Source organism: Podarcis muralis, chromosome 8 (assembly GCF_964188315.1).
Source record: "Podarcis muralis chromosome 8, rPodMur119.hap1.1, whole genome shotgun sequence".
Lineage (NCBI taxonomy): Eukaryota > Metazoa > Chordata > Lepidosauria > Squamata > Lacertidae > Podarcis > Podarcis muralis.
This window is the reverse complement of record NC_135662.1, coordinates 67,144,567-67,164,225: the sequence shown is the minus strand read 5'-3', so window position 1 is coordinate 67,164,225 and position 19,659 is coordinate 67,144,567. Positions and strand designations below refer to the sequence as shown.

Below are 19,659 nucleotides of genomic sequence, written 5' to 3'. Positions count from 1 at the left end.
ATCTTCTTTTATAGGTGGCGGGCGGGGATTTTTTCAGAGATCACTTTCCTCACTCTTTGTAAACATCTGCCTTGCCTCCTCTGAGCCTCCTTGCAAACTTGTAAAAACATGTCCTGTGTGAATTACAGTTGCCATAATGCTAACTGCAAAGAACACAGCCTTTCCCGTTCAATTCGCAAAGCTATTTTCCCTCAAAATCCTCCCTGGAAGTCCACATCCGCTGCAAAGCCTGTCTCGGCCTGCTGCAGTCCTGCAGTGCTGCTTGCTGCCAGCCAGTCATGCCTTTGTTTCCAGTCCTTGCCTCGGGTTCCTTGACTCTTGTACTCTTCCTTTACTTCTGTCCCATTTGTCTTCAGGGCCAGATAATGTGCCACCTTTGCATGATGTTCCATCGTGCCCTTGCAGGGTAAAGAAATAGGAACCCAGGGCCAGGGCTATGCAGGGAAGAGGCACACCTTGACACTCTTTGGCTCCTCATAAAGTTACGCGGGTCAACAGTTTAACATACTTGTTGTGACAGCTATATGATGCCTCCAGGATCAGAAAAAGGCTCCCAGCAGCAACAGTGAGAGAGGGCTATTGCGCTCATGTCTTGCATTTGGGTGTCTCATGGTTGTCCATGATGGGGAAATGGATGCTGGATTAAATAAGACTTTGGTGTGATCAAGCAGGGGGTCTTATATATATAATATATATATTATTTATAGTTTTCAAGTTTACACATTTCACTAATTTTACTTTCATTTTGACATTTCAAAACTTGACTTCCATCCCCCTCTTTCTGTGGTTCCTTAAATTTGTTTTTAATTAATATCTTTTGCATATCCAAATTAACTTAATTTGCTCATTTATTCCGCTTCTTTAAATATATACTCTTATAAAATTGCAGGTTGTTACAATAATCCTGCTAATGTTTTTATCTGTTTATAATTTATCTGTAAATATTCAACAAACCATTTCCATTCTTTCATAAAAAGATTTCTTATTCTTCCGGTAAGTTTCACCATTTCTGCATATTCCATTAAGTTTTTGTATCAATTCTTCCTTTACTGGGACTTCTGCTTCTTTCCATTTTTGGGCAAGTAACATTCTTGCCGCTGTAGTAGCATATATGAATAAGTTTCTATACATTTTAGGCAGTTCTGTCCCTATAATTCCCAAAGGAAAAGCTTCTGGTCTTTTTACAAAGGTTATTTTAAACATCCTTTTCATTTCATTATATATCATTTCCCAGTAAGCTTTGACCTTACTACAAAACCACCGCATATGATAGAAAGAACCTTCTTTCTCATTACGGCGCCTTCTTAAGTTTCTTAGCCACTTCTGGAGGTTGGTGTCAGAATGGAATATAGACGTAGAGGCATCTCTTGATTTCTCCCCATATATCCTTTATTCCTGCACCTATGGAGCTTTTAAAGGGACTCGTGTTGTCCTCTGAACTGTCGCAGTGCTAGAGCACGTAGCAATTGGGCAGTCGTCCAGATCTGTCCCCCCTTTTCTTCTTGGGTCTCACGTGTGTGTCCACACACACACACACACACACACAGTACGTGAATGAATTAAGTCTGAAGGCCACGTCAACCTCCCTGCTGCTTCATATGCCCAGAAATTCAGACCAAAGGTTAACTGCTGCTGGGGTTATATAGTTTATTTGAAAGGAGGAGGAAGGGAGTGGAAGATTGATAAGGGTTACAATATGCTGAAGAATCTACAGTTTTCCATGCATAATAAAAGACTACAGTGGTACCTCAGGTTAAGTACTTAATTCGTTCCGGAGGTCCGTTCCTAACCTGAAACTGTTCCTAACCTGAAGCACCACTTTAGCTAATGGTGGTGCTGCGCCGCCGGAGCACGCTTTTTGTTCTCATCCTGAAGCAAAGTTCTTAACCTGAGGTACTATTTCTGGGTTAGCGGAGTCCGTAACCTGAAGCGTATGTAACCTGAGGTACCACTGTACTTGGTGTTCAGGAGAATGGGTAGATGTGAAAGTAGCACAGTTTCAGGGAGAGCTTTTCCTCCTAGAAAAATTTGCAGGTGATACAGGCCACCGGAATAGGAGCCTTCAGTGGTGACTGTCAGGCGATTGCTGCCGTATAAGACCAACATAAGGTTTGCAGCAGCCGTGGGTGGTGTTTTTTTCCCCTGCAGGGAGATAAGATTGTTGGGCAAGTGGATCTCTATCTGAACAAGCGAGAGTTTGTGAGCCGCCGTTGGCTGAACACCAAAGATAATATATCTTAGCAGAAGCATAATCAAAACTTGGCAAAACGCTACACTGTGAACATAATGTGCAAATATCTCAAAGTTAGGGGTGGAAATCATGTTTATCTCTGTATTATTATTTTTTGCAATGCAGTATCCAGGCAAATCCTTGTTCCCTCCATTTTTAAAAATCCTCTCATGTTTGACAACGCTGCCTTTGCAAAAGAAATAACCGAGTAAAGGGTAAAGTAATGACTATATGCCTGCCTGTTTTCCCCTTTCTGTAGTCAGGGACTCAAAACGGTTACCTCCTGAAAAAGCAACTTTTAAGTATAGTGAATAGAATGCCGTAAGAGAGAAGGAACATGCATTCAGACTGTTATACGCTTGGCATTTGAAGCATTAATTCTTTGCTTCTCATTGCTTCTCATTGCAGTAACATCCGTTGTTTCAAGATTGACCAGCCTTCAGCCGGAGATGCCTCAGGAGCCCCAGCCGTGTGGAGCCATGGTTACACGGAAGCCTCGGGAGTTAAGAACAAGTAAGGATAAATAGAGAGAGAGTTTATATGGAAAAGAGAAGTGCATTTCCTCTCCACAGGGCCTTCTATGAAAGCGATCCAGTATATGATGGAAGAGTCTATATAATTAAGTAGAAAAATGTTGTGCATATTTTTGGATAGCTAATGTACCGTATTTTTCGCTCTATAAGACGCACCAGACCACAAGACGCACCTAGTTTTTGGAGGAGGAAAACAAGGGAAAAAATATTCTGAATCTCAGAAGCCAGAACAGCAAGAGGGATTGCTGCGCAGTGAAAGCTGTTCTGGCTTCTGGGATAGCTGTGCAGCCTGCATTCACTCCATAAGATGCACACACATTTCCCCTTACTTTTTAGGAGGGGAAAAGTGAGTCTTATAGAGCAAAAAATATGGTATGTCCTGTCCGCAGGAGGTCCTCTCCTCCATTTTTTCCCAAACCCTTGTCTTGCGTCTAAGCAGCCCTCTCAACTATCCCTATTCAGTCCAACGTTTTCCACCGATTCATCCCACACCCGCAGTTCAAGATCCTAAGCATCCCCTCCCCTCTGGGACCTAGGAAGCTTCTTGTATTGAGCTAGGCCCTTGAAGCACCTAGTTCAATACTGTCTGCACTGACAGGCAGCAGCTCTCCAGGGTATCAGGCAAGAGATGCTACGAATTGAATATAGGGCCTTTGGAATGCAGTGCATGCCACACGGGTGGCACTGTGGTCTAAACCACTGGGCCTCTTACTGATCAGAAGGTCGGTGGTTCGAATCCCCGCAACAGAGTGAGCTCCTGTTGCTCTGTCCCAGCTCCTGCCAACTTAGCAGTTCGAAAGCACACCAGTGCAAGTAGATAAATAGGTACCTCTGCGGTGGGAAGGTAAACAGCGTTTCTGTGCGCTCTGGTTACCATCACGGTGTTCTGTTGTGCCAGAAGCAATTTAGTCCTACTGGCCACGTGACCCATAAAGCTGTCTATGGCCAAACATAGGCTCCCTTGACCTGAAAGCGAGATGAGTGCCACAACCCCAAAGTCGCCTTTGACTGGACTTCACCTTCCAGGGGTCCTTTACCTTTTTACTCTACCTCTGGACCTGTAATATTTGCTTTAAATTAAAGCCTTTGCTCTGTTCAAGACATTTTATGATGCACGCCTGACTCCGGAGGGTACTTCTGCTTGTATCTTCTTCCAAGTTATCCAACCTACAGCAGCAGAGTGTGGTGGATATGTAGAAAAGATGCGACCTGCTTGCACTTTAATCGCCCCATCCGTAAAGGCATCTGCGGCAGAGTCAATCCCACTTAGCTCAGAGGATTAGCTGGAAAGCTGGTCTCGTCTGCCTCAGGGGTGCAGCCCGTGCGAGGGGGTCAGGGAGCAGGTCTTGCCGCTCAGTTATCTGTGTTCAAAACACCCAACTGCCCTCCCCAAGCAAGGACTCCTCTTTTGTTTGTGACTCGCTTAATGTTCTGTCGATCTTGGTTGGTGTAGCATCGCAGCTGCTGATCTGACCTCCACGTACGCCTAGAAACAAAATAAAACTGTTCCACGCCCGTCAGTAAAGTCGGCATGGATAGTTTGCAGTCCCTCAGCTGATACGGTGGCAAGGTGCATGCAGCACTGAGGCCATCATAAAAAGATTACTGCATTAATTTCGCCTTGCAGGTGCGCCATCCTCACTGTAGTAAGACGTAGGCAAAGCCTGTTGTTGCTTGCCTTGCAAAGTATCACTCAACATCAAATAGTACAGTAAGGGCAGACAGGCTGCAGAGCCCAGTGGTCCAAACAAGCTCGTTTCCCACCATTCTCTGGTCAAAACTGCAGGTAGCGGCCCTGATCTTTGACCACTTGTTTGGCCTCATTTCTGTAACTGTGTCTCTCAGTATCACCTGTGCATCCTCAGTGTTGCTCGTTCTCCAAAGAACTGTTTGGCGGGCATTGTGAGTAACTTGGATAGAAAAGAAAAGAAAAGGTAATGGCATAGAATCAGTCTTGGGTTAAGCCAGTCTTGGGTTTGAAACAGAAATGGTGGAAAGTGAGCCTCGTTAAGAAATGTGCTCTGCACATTAAGAGCTTAATAACAGTGTCCACGTGCTATCTAAATTCTGCAACACCAAAACAATACTTTTATAATTACAAAAATAAAACTTCTTGCAGACAATTATGTATACATTAGCTTCATGGCTGAGTTGGGATTTGAACCCTGGTCATAGTCCAACACTGAACCACGCTGCGAGTGCATGTTCCCCCTGAGAATAATATGTAGGTGAATACAGATATTATTAACAAAGTCCTAAATTCTCCACCTTGGTTTCAGATTAACCGCCTCTTTTCACTGTGGACTGTGAGAGTAGGGCATCTCATTTTAGGGGATGAAACTAATTTATTTATTTTTTTGCTAATTTCTTTAGTGAGGGGTCATAAAAATATGTTTTTGGGTGTGAGGAATTAAAATCTATTACTTTTGTGATTGGAGAACATTTAGCTTGCTAAGTCTACATTTGATAAGAAGCACACAAACAGCATTTGGAAAACCAAAGAAATTTAATTTTACCTTCTGAAAATGTCAGGCAATGCTAATAATAATAATAATAATAATAATAATAATAATAATAATAATAATATAATAATATTAACATATAATATAACTGCAAGTACTTGGCAATCATTTTTAGTTTTACTTACCAAGCACATTCATTTTACCAAAATATATTTTGGATTCCCAAGTCATACGGCAGATTTTAGCAACCCTCATTTTTGGAATTTGGAAGTTCAACACACCCTACGAGAGTCTCAATAGACCTGTGTATTGAATGAAATTGTTTTTATAATCCACAAAAGGGGTGGGGGTTGAAGAGTTTGATGACCCGGCCTTGGAAATGTTACGCGGGAAATTTGCCGTGGGAAGTGAGTTTTTTTGTTAAAGCCCATTTTCTTTTTGTTTCCTTGCACAGGCTGTGCGTGGCGGCTCTTTCCGCCAACAACTTCTGCGACAACCGGGAGGCCCTCTATGGCGTCTTTGACGGGGACCGCAACGTGGAAGTGCCTTACCTCTTGCAGTGTACCATGAGCGACATCTTGGCCGAGGAGCTGCAAAAAACAAAGAGCGAAGAGGAGTACATGATCAACACTTTCATCGTAATGCAGAGGTCAGTTTTGTGGCTCAAAGCTTGCAGGCATCTGCCTCGTGACACTGGACAAGCCCAGCCATCCCAAAACCCTTTGAATAAGTTTGTTTACTTTTTCTGGTCACCTCCACAGGGCTGATTCGAGACTTGGCAATTCCTCATGCAGTGCCACTGAAAAAATCTATCACCATAGCCTTACGCAGACTGCAGATGCAATCTGGGAAAACACCCAGCAGCAGCCCCTAGTGGTTACATATTCTGGGAAAGACCAGCAGTGATGGTGTCTTTTCAAAGAGATTTGGCTGCTGTTAGCAGACTTTTCCTTTCTTAGCAGAGCTACCCCAGGTTCTGAGACCACCTTCACTTTAGTTGCAGAGTAGTGACATAAATAGGGACGCGGTTGGCGCTGTGGGTTAAACCACAGAGCCTAGGACTTGCTGATCAGAAGGTTGGCGGTTCGAATCCCCGCGATGGGGTGACCTCCCATTGCTCGGTCCCTGCTCCTGCCAACCTAGCAGTTCGAAAGCATGTCAAAGTGCAAGTAGATAAATAAGTACCGCTCGGGCGGAAAGGTAAACGGTGTTTCCGTGTGCTGCTCTGGTTTGCAGAAGCGGCTTAGTCATGCTGGCCACATGACCCAGAAGCTGTACGCCGGCTCCCTCGGCCAGTAAAGCGAGATGAGTGCCGCAACCCCAGAGTCGGCCACGACTGGACCTAATGGTCCGGGGTCCCTTTACCTTTACCTAGTGACATAAATGGGAGGAGGATAAAAATAACACACCGGCTTGTGTTTAACTTAGCTGCCCCATCAGTGGAAATATTTCTACGTGACTGCTCCCTCTCTTCACCCTGTGCCCTCCCCTTCAGAGGTCCCCTAGAAGAGATTTAGGGGACGGGGACAGGAGGAGAGGAGGTCGTCCCCATTGCACAAGTCAAATTCCTTGCTCTGATGGGACAGTTACTTAGCACTGCTATGGATGCGAGCCTCTCATTTTAATCTGCCAGTGCCAAATACCCACAGACACCACAGAGCAGAAGCAAGTAACCATTTCCCCCACCAAGTGGAATTACCTTGCTACTGCTTCTGGACTTTCTGTAGAGCCAGTGTGGTGTAGTGGTTAAGAGCAGTGGACTCGTAATCTGGTGAACCGGGTTCGTGTCTCCGCTCCTCCACATGCAGCTGCTGGGTGACCTTGGGCCAGTCACACTTCTCTGAAGTCTCTCAGCCCCACTCACCTCACAGAGTGTTTGTTGTGGGGAACGAAGGGAAAGGAGAATGTTAGCCGCTTTGAGACTCCTTCGAGTAGTGATAAAGTGGGATATCAAATCCAAACTCTTCTTCTTCTTCTATTGCTGAGCAGAGACAGAAATGGGTCAGCAGCAGTTTTGCTCCATTGCTGTTTGTCCCAGCCTGCTTTCTCCATTAAATTTCCCAGAGCCTAATCCTAAGGACTTTAAAGACGTTATAAAGATAAATGCCATTTGCTTCTTCCTGTATCCCCCCCCGCCCCCCGCAATATAAAACTTCAGAAAGGATCAAACATGAATTACTTTATTTACAATTGCCTAACTGCATTGCAGCCCATCTGAGTATTAGCCCAGACTGATTCATCAAAGATAAATTGTTTAAATTGAAGCCCAAAGTGGCTTTTGGGAAGAAAAAGAAAGAAATGCTTTTGTATAGATTTAATGTAGGCTTGGCAATCCTGAGACGACTTGAAAAGACCAAATTTTAAGAGTTGCCATTAATATGAAACTTAAATCATTGTCTGGGCCAACTCACAAATTCATGTGTCAACTCTTCTTTAGTTCCATGCAGCAAGACTTATTTTTTTCCTACTCTCTCTCTAAAGAAAGTTTATTGCCTCCAGTTGCTTTGAAAAGAAATATAAAAAGAACTAGAATAACTGGAAAATAATACTCCCTTTCTGAGCTCCCCCTCCCCACAATACAGCAGTGGGGGACTGGATCTGGGCCAAACCTGACAGGTGTGTGTGGCTGCTCACCTGTCAGTCATCTGATCTCACACTGCACTTTGAAGCCATGACAATCAGCTGATCATACGCACTTCGAAGCCCCATGCAAAGAGCCTTGTTTTGTGATGTGAAATCCCAATGGTCAACTGATTGTAGGGCGTGTCAGAAGCCCCTTTTAGCCCAGCCTCCTTTTTACCTGCCCACACCTGATGCCAGGTGATCGTGCTTGTCCATAATGGCCTGAGGTTGCCTACCCCTAACTTGATAGAAGTGCAGGGCTTCCCACCACCACCCCAAACTCATTCTAGACTTACCTAAATGCTTTTTTCCGACTTGCAAATTTGCTTCTCTGGTTCGTTAAAAGTGGTCGCCCCAAATTTCACATGAAATTCTGGCGGCGGTTCTATTACTATATTATTCTGTTATTTTTATCCTCTTCCCATTTATGTCATGGCCTGGGACCCTCGTACCTACGGGACCGCCTCTCCCGGTATGCCCCACGGAGAGCCTCAAGGTCCATAAATAGCAACACCCTAGTGGTCCCGGGCCCTAAGGAAGTTAGATTAGCTTCAACCAGAGCCAGGGCCTTTTCAACTCTGGCTCCGGCCTGGTGGAACGCTCTGCCTCATGAGACCAGGGCCCTGCAGGATCTGATTTCTTTCCGCAGGGCCTGTAAGACAGAGTTGTTCCGCCTGGCCTTTGGCTTGGAGCCAATTTGATTCCCTCCCCCTCTTTCTTTTTTATTTCCCTTTCTCCTCCTGCGATGAGGCTACATTTTAATATTTTAATTTTGTTTTTAAGTTGTATTAATTCAATGTGTTTTTATTATTGCTTGTTAGCCGCCCTGAGCCCGGCCTTGGCTGGGGAGGGCAGGGTATAAATAAAAATTATTATTATTATTGTTATTATTATTATTATTATTATTATGGCGGCATAGGACCTGACTGCTTCATGGGCTGTGTGGCACGGCTGGCATTGTTTTGGACGGGGGGGTTCCTATCTTTCTCTGCCGAAGAACAAGAACAGATGCTTGCGTTGAACCTGACTCCACTTGTTTTGTCAACGTTGTCTTCCTTGGAACCCTTAGGAAACTTGGAACGGCTGGGCAGAAGCTTGGAGGCTCTGCTGTCCTTTGCCATATCAAGCATGACCCGATAGACCCAGGCGGATGCTTCACCTTAACCTCTGCCAATGTGGGGAAGTGCCAATCTGTTCTCTGCCGGAACGGAAAACCTCTGCCTTTATCCAGGTCTTACATGATGAACTGCGAAGAAGAGTTGAGGAGGATCAAGCAACACAAGGCCATCATCACAGAAGTAAGGAATCGAGTTGCTAAACTGGAGTGCGGGGGGGGGGGAGGACCTATAGAATCAGAGAATCATAGATGTTGGGAGGGGAGGAATCACAAGGGCCCCCCCACTCCAACGCCCTGCAATGCATGAAGCTTTTTTGCCCAACACAGAACTCGAACCCACAGCCCTGAGATTCAGTGTCTCATGTTGAGCATGAGCATATAGGTTGCTCCCCTTTCCAAAGCTGTGCCAGAATGCTCCAGACGGGATTCCTTTCTGGTTTTTTTGCACAAATTTCCAGCTGAAAGGGAGGTAATGGCACCGAAGCAGTAGCTTAAAATATGAAGAGGTTAATGGTAGCCTGTCTTCCTTAAAGAGGAAGTGCTGCCCTTACTTAGCATACAAAGCATTTCCCAAGCAGGGTGAGGGTGAGCTTGGTGGTAGTAGCAATAATAATAATAATGATGATTTATACATACATACTTCGCCCATCTGGCTGGGTTTCCCCAGCCACTCTGGGCGGCTCCCAACAGAATATTAAAAACACGATAAAACATCAAACACTGAAATCTTCCCTAAACAGGGTTGCCTTCAGATGTCTCCTAAAAGTCAGGTAGTTGTTTATTTCCTTGACATCTGGTGGGAGGGCGTTCCACTACCAAGAAGGCCCTCTGCCTGGTTCTCTGTAACCTCACTTCTCGCAGTGAGGAAACCGCCAGAAGGCCCTCAGAGCTGGACCTCAGTGTCCAGGCTGAACGATTGGGGTGGAGATGCTCCTTCGGGTATACTGGGCCAAGGCCGTTTAGGGCTTTAAAGGTCAGCACCAACACTTTGAATTGTGCCCAGAAACATACGGGGAGCCAATGTAGGTGTTTCAAGGCCAGTGTTATATGGTCTCGGCAGCCACTCCCAGTTATCAGTCTGGCTGCTGCATTCTGGATTAGTTGAGGAGGTAGAGGAGGCACACACTGGATGCAAGCCTCTCAAGCAAAAATACGCTATTTCTACTTAACTCTGCATCCAGCAATGTGTGACGTAGCATTTTGCTTACAAGACTTTGCATCTTCCCACTGTTTGTATATCACATTCTTGGTGATACTATTAATAGCGTTTAAAGCTCATAGGGTATACAAGGTCCTATTTAATTTTAAGAGACTTCCTCCGTTTCTACCTCTCCCCCTTGTGCTTTCTCCTCATTTTTTTGTCTGCTCACACCAGCAAACAAACCAGTACCCGTGGGCTAATAAACTCCTCTTATCTCCACTTGCTTGGATCATAAGCCAGCCAGTAGCTTGGGATTTAAATGCATACATGGCATTGATTTCTCCAAGACTTGTATTTTTAACAGCGTCTCCACACACCCCCTCCCCTCAGATGTTAATCCACCTCCCTTTGGGAAATGTCGTATCTAAAGAGGAAATGTAGTTAAGGAACTGGGGCGTGCGGAAAACATTTCCACTCCAGGGCAGCCGACTGAAAACAAATAGGATTCCACACACCAACACCTTCTTCTCATGGCAGCTTGCAGGCTCAATAGAAATGTGTCGTTTCCCACTTTGCCAAGTGAAGATTAATAATTTTGGCTTGATGTGGTTGAGGAGGAGATATAGCCAAACCCACCCCTCAGTTTTTCACATACACTACAGTGTGCGCACATTTTATGTCAACCCCCGAAGGGAGTTGGAGCAGATTATCGTTTGCGAGCGGAGTCCTTTCCACCACGCTATTTAGAGGCCACGTAGATAAAACAAATTTGTCCTGTCGGCCTCCTGTCAGATAACTGCCGACCATCCTTGCATACCTTGGCCGAAAGATGAAGCATTTTTCTATGTCTCTGCCCAGGCATGTGCTGCCATGTTTGTTCCCTTGTGACGCCGAGTAGTCGGTTTATTATATGCTGAGTTTCCTGCAGATTTGTGCTCAGAGGTGTTTACAGAAAATGGCTCTCTAAAGACAACACCATAAATGGAATGCGTAATTAAAATTACATTATCGCTGTCGCGCTGACAGTTCCACGATTAACCATTCAAAATATACCAAAGAAATTTTAGCGAGCCTAAAGTTTAGAGGCAGGCCAGTTGCTATTGCAAAGTAGCCCCAAAACTGATGACAGTAGGCTGTTTGTCCCCAGGGTGGGGTGGGTGTCGGATTCAAGTCCAGAAATCCCCCCTGTGGCAGGTGCTCCATCATGAAGGCTCCTGCGACAGGAAAGTGGGCCATGTCAGGTAGAAGCAAACACTCCCTGTTCCCTTCCTTGGTTCTGTACTATCAGAATATGACAGCAACTTTTAATCTCTTGTCTCAGACAATAGTATTGGCACACTGGGCCTAAATGATGAGCGAAAGAGGAGGAACCGACAGCTGTGGCCAATGTTAGTCCTGCTCAGAGTAAACACACTGAAGTTAGTGGGCAACTGGATCCATTAATTTCAGTTGGTTTAGTCTCAAGTAGAACCTAGTTGGATCCAACCTCCAGGATCCTGAACCCAGTTCCATTGCTTGCTGATGTAGTAATGTATTTTCTCATGCCCTTCGGCAGGAGGATGAAGGTTTTGCAAAAGCTCACTTGGTAATCCCCCTTGGCTCCCCTACCCCAAACCAGCCTGTATGGTTAACAATCCAACCGCTCGCCATAATGAGATGTATCCTCCTCCTTTCCAGGACGGCAAAGTGAATGGCGTGACGGACTCGACGAGGATCTTGGGGTACACCTTCCTTCACCCGAGCGTGGTTCCTCGCCCTCACGTGCAGTCCATCACGTTGACTCCTCAGGACGAATTCTTCATTCTGGGCAGCAAAGGCCTCTGGGACAGCCTTTCCGTCGAAGAAGCCGTGGAAGCCGTCAGGAACGTCCCCGACGCTCTGGGAGCCGCCAAGAAGCTCTGCACGTTGGCCCAGAGCTACGGCTGCAACGACAGCCTCAGCGCTGTGGTGGTCCAGCTCAACGTCACCGAGGACAGCTTCTGCTGCTGCGAGCTCAACGGCGCCCCCCCTCCCAGCCCGGGCATCTTCCCCCAGTCGGTCAACGTGGTCATCAAAGACAAGCCTTCGGACGCCCTGGGGATGCCCTCCTCCAGCAGCGGCATGGCCTCCGAGATCAGCAGCGAGATCTCGACCTCCGAAATGAGCAGCGAGGTGGGGTCCACGGCCTCCGACGAGCCCCCTCAGGTAACCATGAACGAGAACAGCCCGGCCTACCCCAGCGAGCAGCGCTGCATGCTCCACCCGGTCTGCCTCTCCAACTCTTTCCAGAGGCAGCTCTCCAGCGCCACCTTCTCCAGCGCCTTTTCGGACAACGGGCTCGACAGCGACGACGAGGAGCCCATTGAAGGCGTCTTCTCCAACGGCAGCCGGGTGGAAGTGGAGGTGGACATCCACTGCGGCCGCGCCAAGGAGAAGCTCCTGCTGCTGCAGGCCCCCGTGGAGGCCAGCGACGAGGGCATCGTCATCAGCGCCAACGAAGACGAGACCTGCCTCCTCCGCAAGGCCGACCCTTTGGCCACGGGGACCATCGGGCGCCGGCGAGGCAACGGCTCCGTAGCCCCTCAGGAGAGGAGCCACAACCTCATCGAAGTGGCGGCCGACGCGCCGCTCAGGAAAACTGGGGGGTACTTTGCAGCCCCGGCTCAGCCAGATCCCGACGATCAGTTTATTATCCCGCCGGAGCTCGAAGAGGAGGTCAAGGAGATAATGAAGCAACACCACGAACAACAACAACAGCAGCAGCAGCAGCAACAACAACAGCAACAACAGCGGCAATACCAGATGGACCAGCTGCCAGATTATTACGACACGCCGCTATGACCGAGCTTGACAAAATAAGCTGACCAGACACTGAGAGCTTGGAGGCTCGTTAGGTTTGTATTACACTAGCAGGGTAGGGAGGGGGAGAGAAAGAGAGAGGGGGGTTTTTTTTGGTTCCAATTTCTCTTCCAGACACTTCCCCCTCTACTGAGAACTGCAGCTGCTGCTTCTTGTTTGTTAGCTGTAATAATCACAGATTATTCCCTCCCTTCCCCCTCTCTTCTAGTGATGCTTCACCAGTTAGAATTGAACTAGTTTAACTCTCCCCCTTCCTTAACATATCAGATGTAAAAAAAAAAAAAAGCAAAGAAAAATAAGAATAAAAGGTTTAATATATTGCAGAGAAAACTGAGGATGATGTTGATGTAATATTTTTTAAAATCGTTCTTTCCCCCCCTCCCTTGGTTTGTTTGGAAAACACAGGGCAGTATTGCCAGTGCTAAATGATTAAGTAATATTGTAATACTGTATTTCTTTGAGAGAAAAAAAAAGGCTTTTTTGGTCTTGAAAATGGATAGACATTTGTAGAATTATGGAGACTAACTCCTAGGAGTTGCTTTTACTCTTTCAGGTGACTTTAAGTCACTGAGATTCACTAATTTTCTCTGAGAGAACAGCTGATTGGGAAATTCCTGTAAATAACTCAGTGTTGTATAGTGATGCTTCAAACGTTTTTTGTAGTCTCGGCAGGAGGACGCAACCTGACGAACTGATAGTTTGTCTTCCCCACCCCGAATCCCCAACCCCACGGGGTGCTTTCGCATGTATGTCAAAAGCTCCCTCCGCCGACACGCGATACAACCAAGCTTGGAGAGTAGGAGCTCTGAGGGTCTCCCAGCAGCGTTAGCTGGTTTGGAGAGCGTTGGCCCATCGTGTCTATGGCCACCATTGGCTGGCTGAGCCAAAGTCACCAACAGTATGTTTGCTCATGTGTGGAATTGCCCCTAAGTGATTGGTTCTTTGGGCTACGACTCCATAATAAATTTAGCAGGAGTGTAGGAATTAGGTGGATGTTGGGCCACAAACACCTGAGTTACTTAATTATTATTTTTTTTGGTCTTCTTCTTCACCATTAACTCTTTCGCAGGCACATTTTTGTGTGTGTTCCTCCCTGCTGCCACAACCAGCATGATTGTATAGAGTTCATTTACTGTAGATCATTTACATACCAAGAGTTATATTAAAAGAAGAATGCACAAATGAACATGTCATAATTTTTGTTATAATAAATACGAAAATTTACAAATACTTGAAGTCTGCAGTATATGCTTGCTGTTTGAAGCCGGAAGAGTTGGGTTCTCAGAATTCCTTATGGCATTAAATAGATATAATCTGGCATGACATTGTCCTCTGTAAAACTCGATCCCAGTGTTGAATTTTATTATTATTATTATTATTATTTTGTGGTGGTGGTGGGGAAATTCCACATCGTTGATATAAGTTTTGCTTCCAAGGTATTATGTGCAGGATGTGAGAGACACTGAAGCAATGTGTGCATATTGCAGAGAGAACAAAATGTTGTGAGTGACTGGAAGAGATTTTTCAAAAATTAGGATGGTGCCCAAATGACGGGTGAAAGCCCTACAGACTCGGCAGTGGAAACTGGAGTTCGTACAACAGTGTGTGCGTAACGTATGCCAGGAAATGCTTTTATATCCACTAGGAGAGTTTGCTTTTAATCTTCTTTTCTTTTTGCAATGAGGATCACTGTTCTGTCTTGCTTGTTCTTCGTAGACAACCATACAGTCACCGCGAAGGATTCCTGAGATGTCTGTAGTTGCAACTCACTCTGGAGCCCGTTTCTGCCCATTTCATCCTCCCTCCCACTGCAGCTGCTTGCAGTACTAATTGAGGCAAGCTGCTCTTGGGTTTATTGGGCCTCTGCCTCTTGTATACCCAGTGTTACTTTTCTAGAAAAAGAGGCGCTGGAACTCACCACGAACACCTCCTTCATTCATTCTCTTAGAATGGCAATGGCGCTCACCTGAGAGAACTGAAAGTTCCGGCCTGGGGGGAAATGCCCTGGTTCTACATGGCAGCCTAAGCACAACAGTTCAGTCAATCATCCGATTTTGTTTCCAGCGGCTACATTCAGACAGTGGATTATTTTCTTTTCTCGATGTTCCCTTGCCTGATAATTTCCTCGTTTTATTTGATCGTTCGCATGGCATAGAAGTGGTTTCTGCAAATCTAGTGGACTGTGGTGGAAGTTCAGCGCTTACTTTCCTTGTTAATTACTTCCAGGAAGGAAAAAATCTGATTGTAAGATTAAAATGATGAAATCTGCGGCATCCCGCCCTTTTCAATGTGTGGATCATGGAGGGAGCAGGACTGCACATGCGCAGAAAGCATGTGGGAAGAAAGCCATGTCCATTGACATTTGTTGGGTATTACTGTGCCCATAGGCATGAAGGAAATTTGATGCGACGTACCAGTGGATCACTCAAAAGAACGGTAGCCCCCTAACACAACAGTATGAAAAATTTGGTGCCATTATAATCAGCAAGAAATGCCATGTCTGAACGCACTGTGTCTACCTCACTGTATCACAAACAATGGAGGCCCAACTTGAGATTCAGAAATGAACTTTGAAAAGCAGCTTCCTGCTTCTGCCTGTACTGGGAACCTTGGAAAAAGCCTGCCATTCTATTTCCCTTCAGATGAAAATGAGCCAGAGACTGCTGTCAAGCCTTGGGCCACAGCTGAAGAGCATTTCACCCATGCTGTACAAGTATTTCAAATCGTCATCGTATGCATTCGGGTTTCAGAAGTCATTGGTAGGTGGGTGGAAGTGCATTGCTGAGCTGGAACAAGCTGTTAAAAGCCCAGAGAAGCAAGCAGGTGGTGGAGACCCTCAACTTGCACGCTCAGCCGTAAACCGAAGTGCTTGAATCCATTTCGTTTGTTTACAAGGAAGAGGACTCGTTGCATTTGCTAAAGCAAATTCTTCTTAAATGTATTCCTTAGTGGGTGATTGATCATAAGCACCCTGCCTGCGCACTCAAAAAATGTGACATACTAAAAACCCACCAGCCCTTCGTTTGTAATGAAGTCATTTCCATCACTTGACATGATTTATCACTCCCAGCAACAGCCAAATAAATCTTCCTAGAATTTAGCTTTCCTACGACTACGGGAACTAATATCATTGCAGCAGCACTAATGAGAAACGTTGTCGAGACTTGGGCCTTTGCCAGTGTTTTCAGATCATTAATTTGGCCTAAGCGCTAGAGGTTTTTGCCACTTTCCACTTGCTTTTGTGTCGGGTTTGTCGCGAAGGCTTAATAACTACATTTTCATACACATTGAATAGGCAGGTGTCAAATAGTGATGACCTCAGGACTTTATCTTCTACATGCTGAAGTTCGTCGGTCTACCTGGTTACAGTTGGTTCTCCTTTTTTGGAGGGTGTGTTTACATGTTGTGTAGTGGCTTTTCATTTACCATATTTTTCGCTCTGTAAGATGCATTTTCCCCTCCTAAAAAGTAAGGGGAAATGTGTGTGCGTCTTATGGAGCGAATGCAGGCTGCGCAGCTATCCCAGAAGCCAGAACAGCTGCGCAGCAATCCCTCTTGCTGTTCTGGCTTCAGGGATAGCCGTGCAAAGCCTCTTCAACAACATTTGTTTCAGATCCCCCCCCCCCTTTTCCCCCTCTAAAAACTAGGTGCGTCTTATGGTCGGGCGCGCCTTATGGAGCAAAAAATACGGTACTTTTGAGATGTATAGGCTGCTTTACATTTTTGGCCAGAATTCCTAAGTGGTTGACATAAATTATAGGATTAAAATACAATAAAATCTGAAGGTTGAAGTATAGAATCATAAAGTTAGAAAGGACCCTGGGGATCATCTAGTCCAGTGGTGGCGAACCTTTTAGAGACTGAGTGCCCAAACCGCAACCCAAAACCCACTTATTTATCGCAAAGTGCCAACATGGCAATTTACCGTATTTTTTACGTGTATATCAGAGTTGTTGAGCTTTTTGGGGGAGGACTGCCCAAAGCTGATGAGCTTTGGGGGGGGGGGGGAATTGCCTGGTGTGTGTGTGTGTGTGTGTGTGTGTGTGTGTGTGTGTGTGTAGAAAATCACTAATCAAGAATGCTGAAAGTCGCTTGCATCACCAGCAGCAGACCAACAGCTGGTTGGCGGATGCGCAACTCCCCGCAACGCCGCTTCGGGTGGCGAGCGCTATAGGGAAGGTTTCCTGCTAATAGCGGTGTGGGGCAGTGCAGGACTCCCAGTGATGAAGCAACAAGCAGAGAGACTCTCTGGAGTGTTTCTTGCCCACACTGGCGTGGGGGGGGGGGGAGGAGTGGAAAGAAACTTTGCCTGCTGGGTCGGTGGCGCGCATGCCAACTAAGGAGGCTCTGGGTGCCTGCTCTGGCCTGCGTGGCAGAGGTTCACCAACACTGTTCTAGTCCACCCCCCTGCAATGCAGGTTTACAAGAAATTTTGTAAATTAGTTTAAGTAGCAATGGATAAGGTATTGTAATCTCACTCACAATACATGCATATTTTTCTGCCCTGCAGCTGTTTTGTTTTTTTACATACTCAGAAAGGAAAGGAGGTGAAACACAAATTGGCATGTATCTGTGGAGCTGCTGCTGTTTCTTCGGCGATCACTCGTAGCTGAGTAAGCTTGTCTTCCATGAACACGGTCTTAACAGTGAGTCTGTGGAGTGACTGTGGAGGCCAATTCTGGATCCACACATCCTTCCACAGTGGGGTCATAGGTTTGCGGAGGGGAGTTGATCACGGTGTGGATTTGCCAAACGTGCCTTCCTCTTAGCACCTTTATTCCTTTCATCCTGAGTTCGAGCATCAGGCCTGTATTGGCTAGTGCCTCTTCCCCCTTCCTTAGCAGCCCCAGAGCACTTCCTAACTTTATTTCCTATTTCTATAAGGTGAAGGATGAATACAGTAGGTAGGTAGGTAGGTAGGTAGATGATAGATAATAGATAATATGCATGTCTTTTTAATAACAGCAAAAAGAGAATGGGCTGAACAACACTCTCACCTTTTCAGTATTTTTCCTTGTTAAAACCAGTTTGTTTGCTTTTCTCCTAAAGAGTGTTTCTGCTGCTATCAGCTTTTGACTTACCAGCTCCTGAAACTGAAAAGCAAATCCCTTCCCTCCTATTTTCACCTTATGAAAGTCCAGCCAGGGCAGGTGGATTGGGCCAAAGGCAGTGATGGGAGCTACTGCCACAGTTGCTCCACAAAACCATTGTCTATGTATGGTCTTAGTGTCAGCTAAGTGTCAACAGCATCTTCTGTGAAATGTGATAATGAGGTTCATCTTTTGCCTAGTTCATTGTAACTGTTCCCTTGGCATAACCTATTACTTCAAGCAGGCTAACAATGGGATGGCCTTGCATAGGGGTTGGCGTTTTATTTATGCCTGGCTGTGTGTGTGTGTGAGTGTGTGTGTGTGAAAGAGAGAGTTTGAGAAGTTGTGTAAGAATTAGGTGGTTTAATAGATTTATAAGGTTGTCTCGTTCCCAGGCACTGATGCTCTAGTAGTGTTTGACTAATGAGGGATGTTCGTCACGGCTGTCAGGAGCAATTGTGTTTCCAGCTGTCTGCCCTTGCTTACCTGTGATTCCTTGAATCTTTTATGGTTTTTTTAAGATTCAGAAATCTTCTGTGTGCGCCATCCAGTTAAAATGCACGCTGCCGTCAAGCAGACCGTGCCTGTCTCTCCCAAAATCATATGCCACAGGCAGGCTCTGCTTCCTTAATAACAAAAATCAGAAAAGGTCAGCCTTCTGGAGCACAGAGCCTGGCACTGCTGCTGCATAATCTAGTTCAGGAGAGGGTGAAATGAATGCAAATTGCAAGGCACTGCTTCCATGCTGAGCTATGAATGGTCCTCATGCATAGAACAATTCTATACATGCAGGAGGATTTTAGCTCAGTGGCAAAGAACATGCAAGAGGTTTTTTTATTTACTCCACAGCACCTCCCAGCTTGGGCTGGGAAAGACACCCGGGGTCTTCATCTCCTGAGGAGCAACTGCTAAATAGTCCAACAATACTGAGCTCAATGGGTACCATATTTTTCGCCCTATAGGACGCACTTTTTCCTCTCCAAAAATGAAGGGGAAATGTGTGTGCGTCTTATGGGGTGAATGCAGGCTTTCACTGAAGCCAGGAGAGCGAGAGGGGTCGGTGCGCACCGACCCCTCTCGCTCTCCAGGCTTCAGGAGAGCCCCGGCGCCAGCCCCACAAGGTCGGGGGACAGAGGGAGGCGGAAAGCCGCCATCCCGCTGTCTCTCGAAGTGGTTTGGAGGCTGGCGGCGGGGAGACCCCGCCGCCAGCCCCGCAAGCTCCGGGGACAGTTGGGAGGCGCAGCGCGTCTTCCTGCTGTCCCCGGACCTGATCTGAAGGCAGGCGGCGGGGAGAAGAGCGGTTCTCCCCGCTGCCTGCCCCGCAAGCTCCGGGGACAGTTGGGAGGCGCAGCGCGTCTTCCTGCTGTCCCCGGACCTGGTCTGAAGGCGGACTGCGGGGAGAAGAGCGCTTCTCCCCACTGCCGGCCCCACAAGCGCCTGGGGGGGAAATAAAAAATTTTTTCTTTATTTCCCCCCCAAAAAACTTGATGCGTCCTATGGGCCGGTGCGTCCTATGGGGCGAAAAATACGGTAAATCCTATGTTATGCGAGCCATTTTAATGATTCCCTGTCCTTTCTCTAGTTACAGGTTTGCATCCTTATTGGGAAGGGAGAAAAATGTGCATG

General features: G+C 46.4%; 1 protein-coding gene across 1 annotated transcript in view; it reads left to right on the top strand.

Annotated features, from left to right (window-relative positions):
- Positions 1-14,173, top strand: part of PHLPP1 (PH domain and leucine rich repeat protein phosphatase 1) — a 161,175-nt gene extending 147,002 nt beyond the window's left edge. Inside the window, 4 exon segments of the mRNA XM_028737876.2 lie at positions 2,639-2,743; positions 5,680-5,874; positions 8,917-9,145; positions 11,783-14,173. Coding sequence (XP_028593709.2) covers positions 2,639-2,743; positions 5,680-5,874; positions 8,917-9,145; positions 11,783-12,925 — 1,672 coding nt within the window. The 3' untranslated portion in view covers positions 12,926-14,173.
- The last annotated feature ends 5,486 nt before the right edge of the window (positions 14,174-19,659 follow it).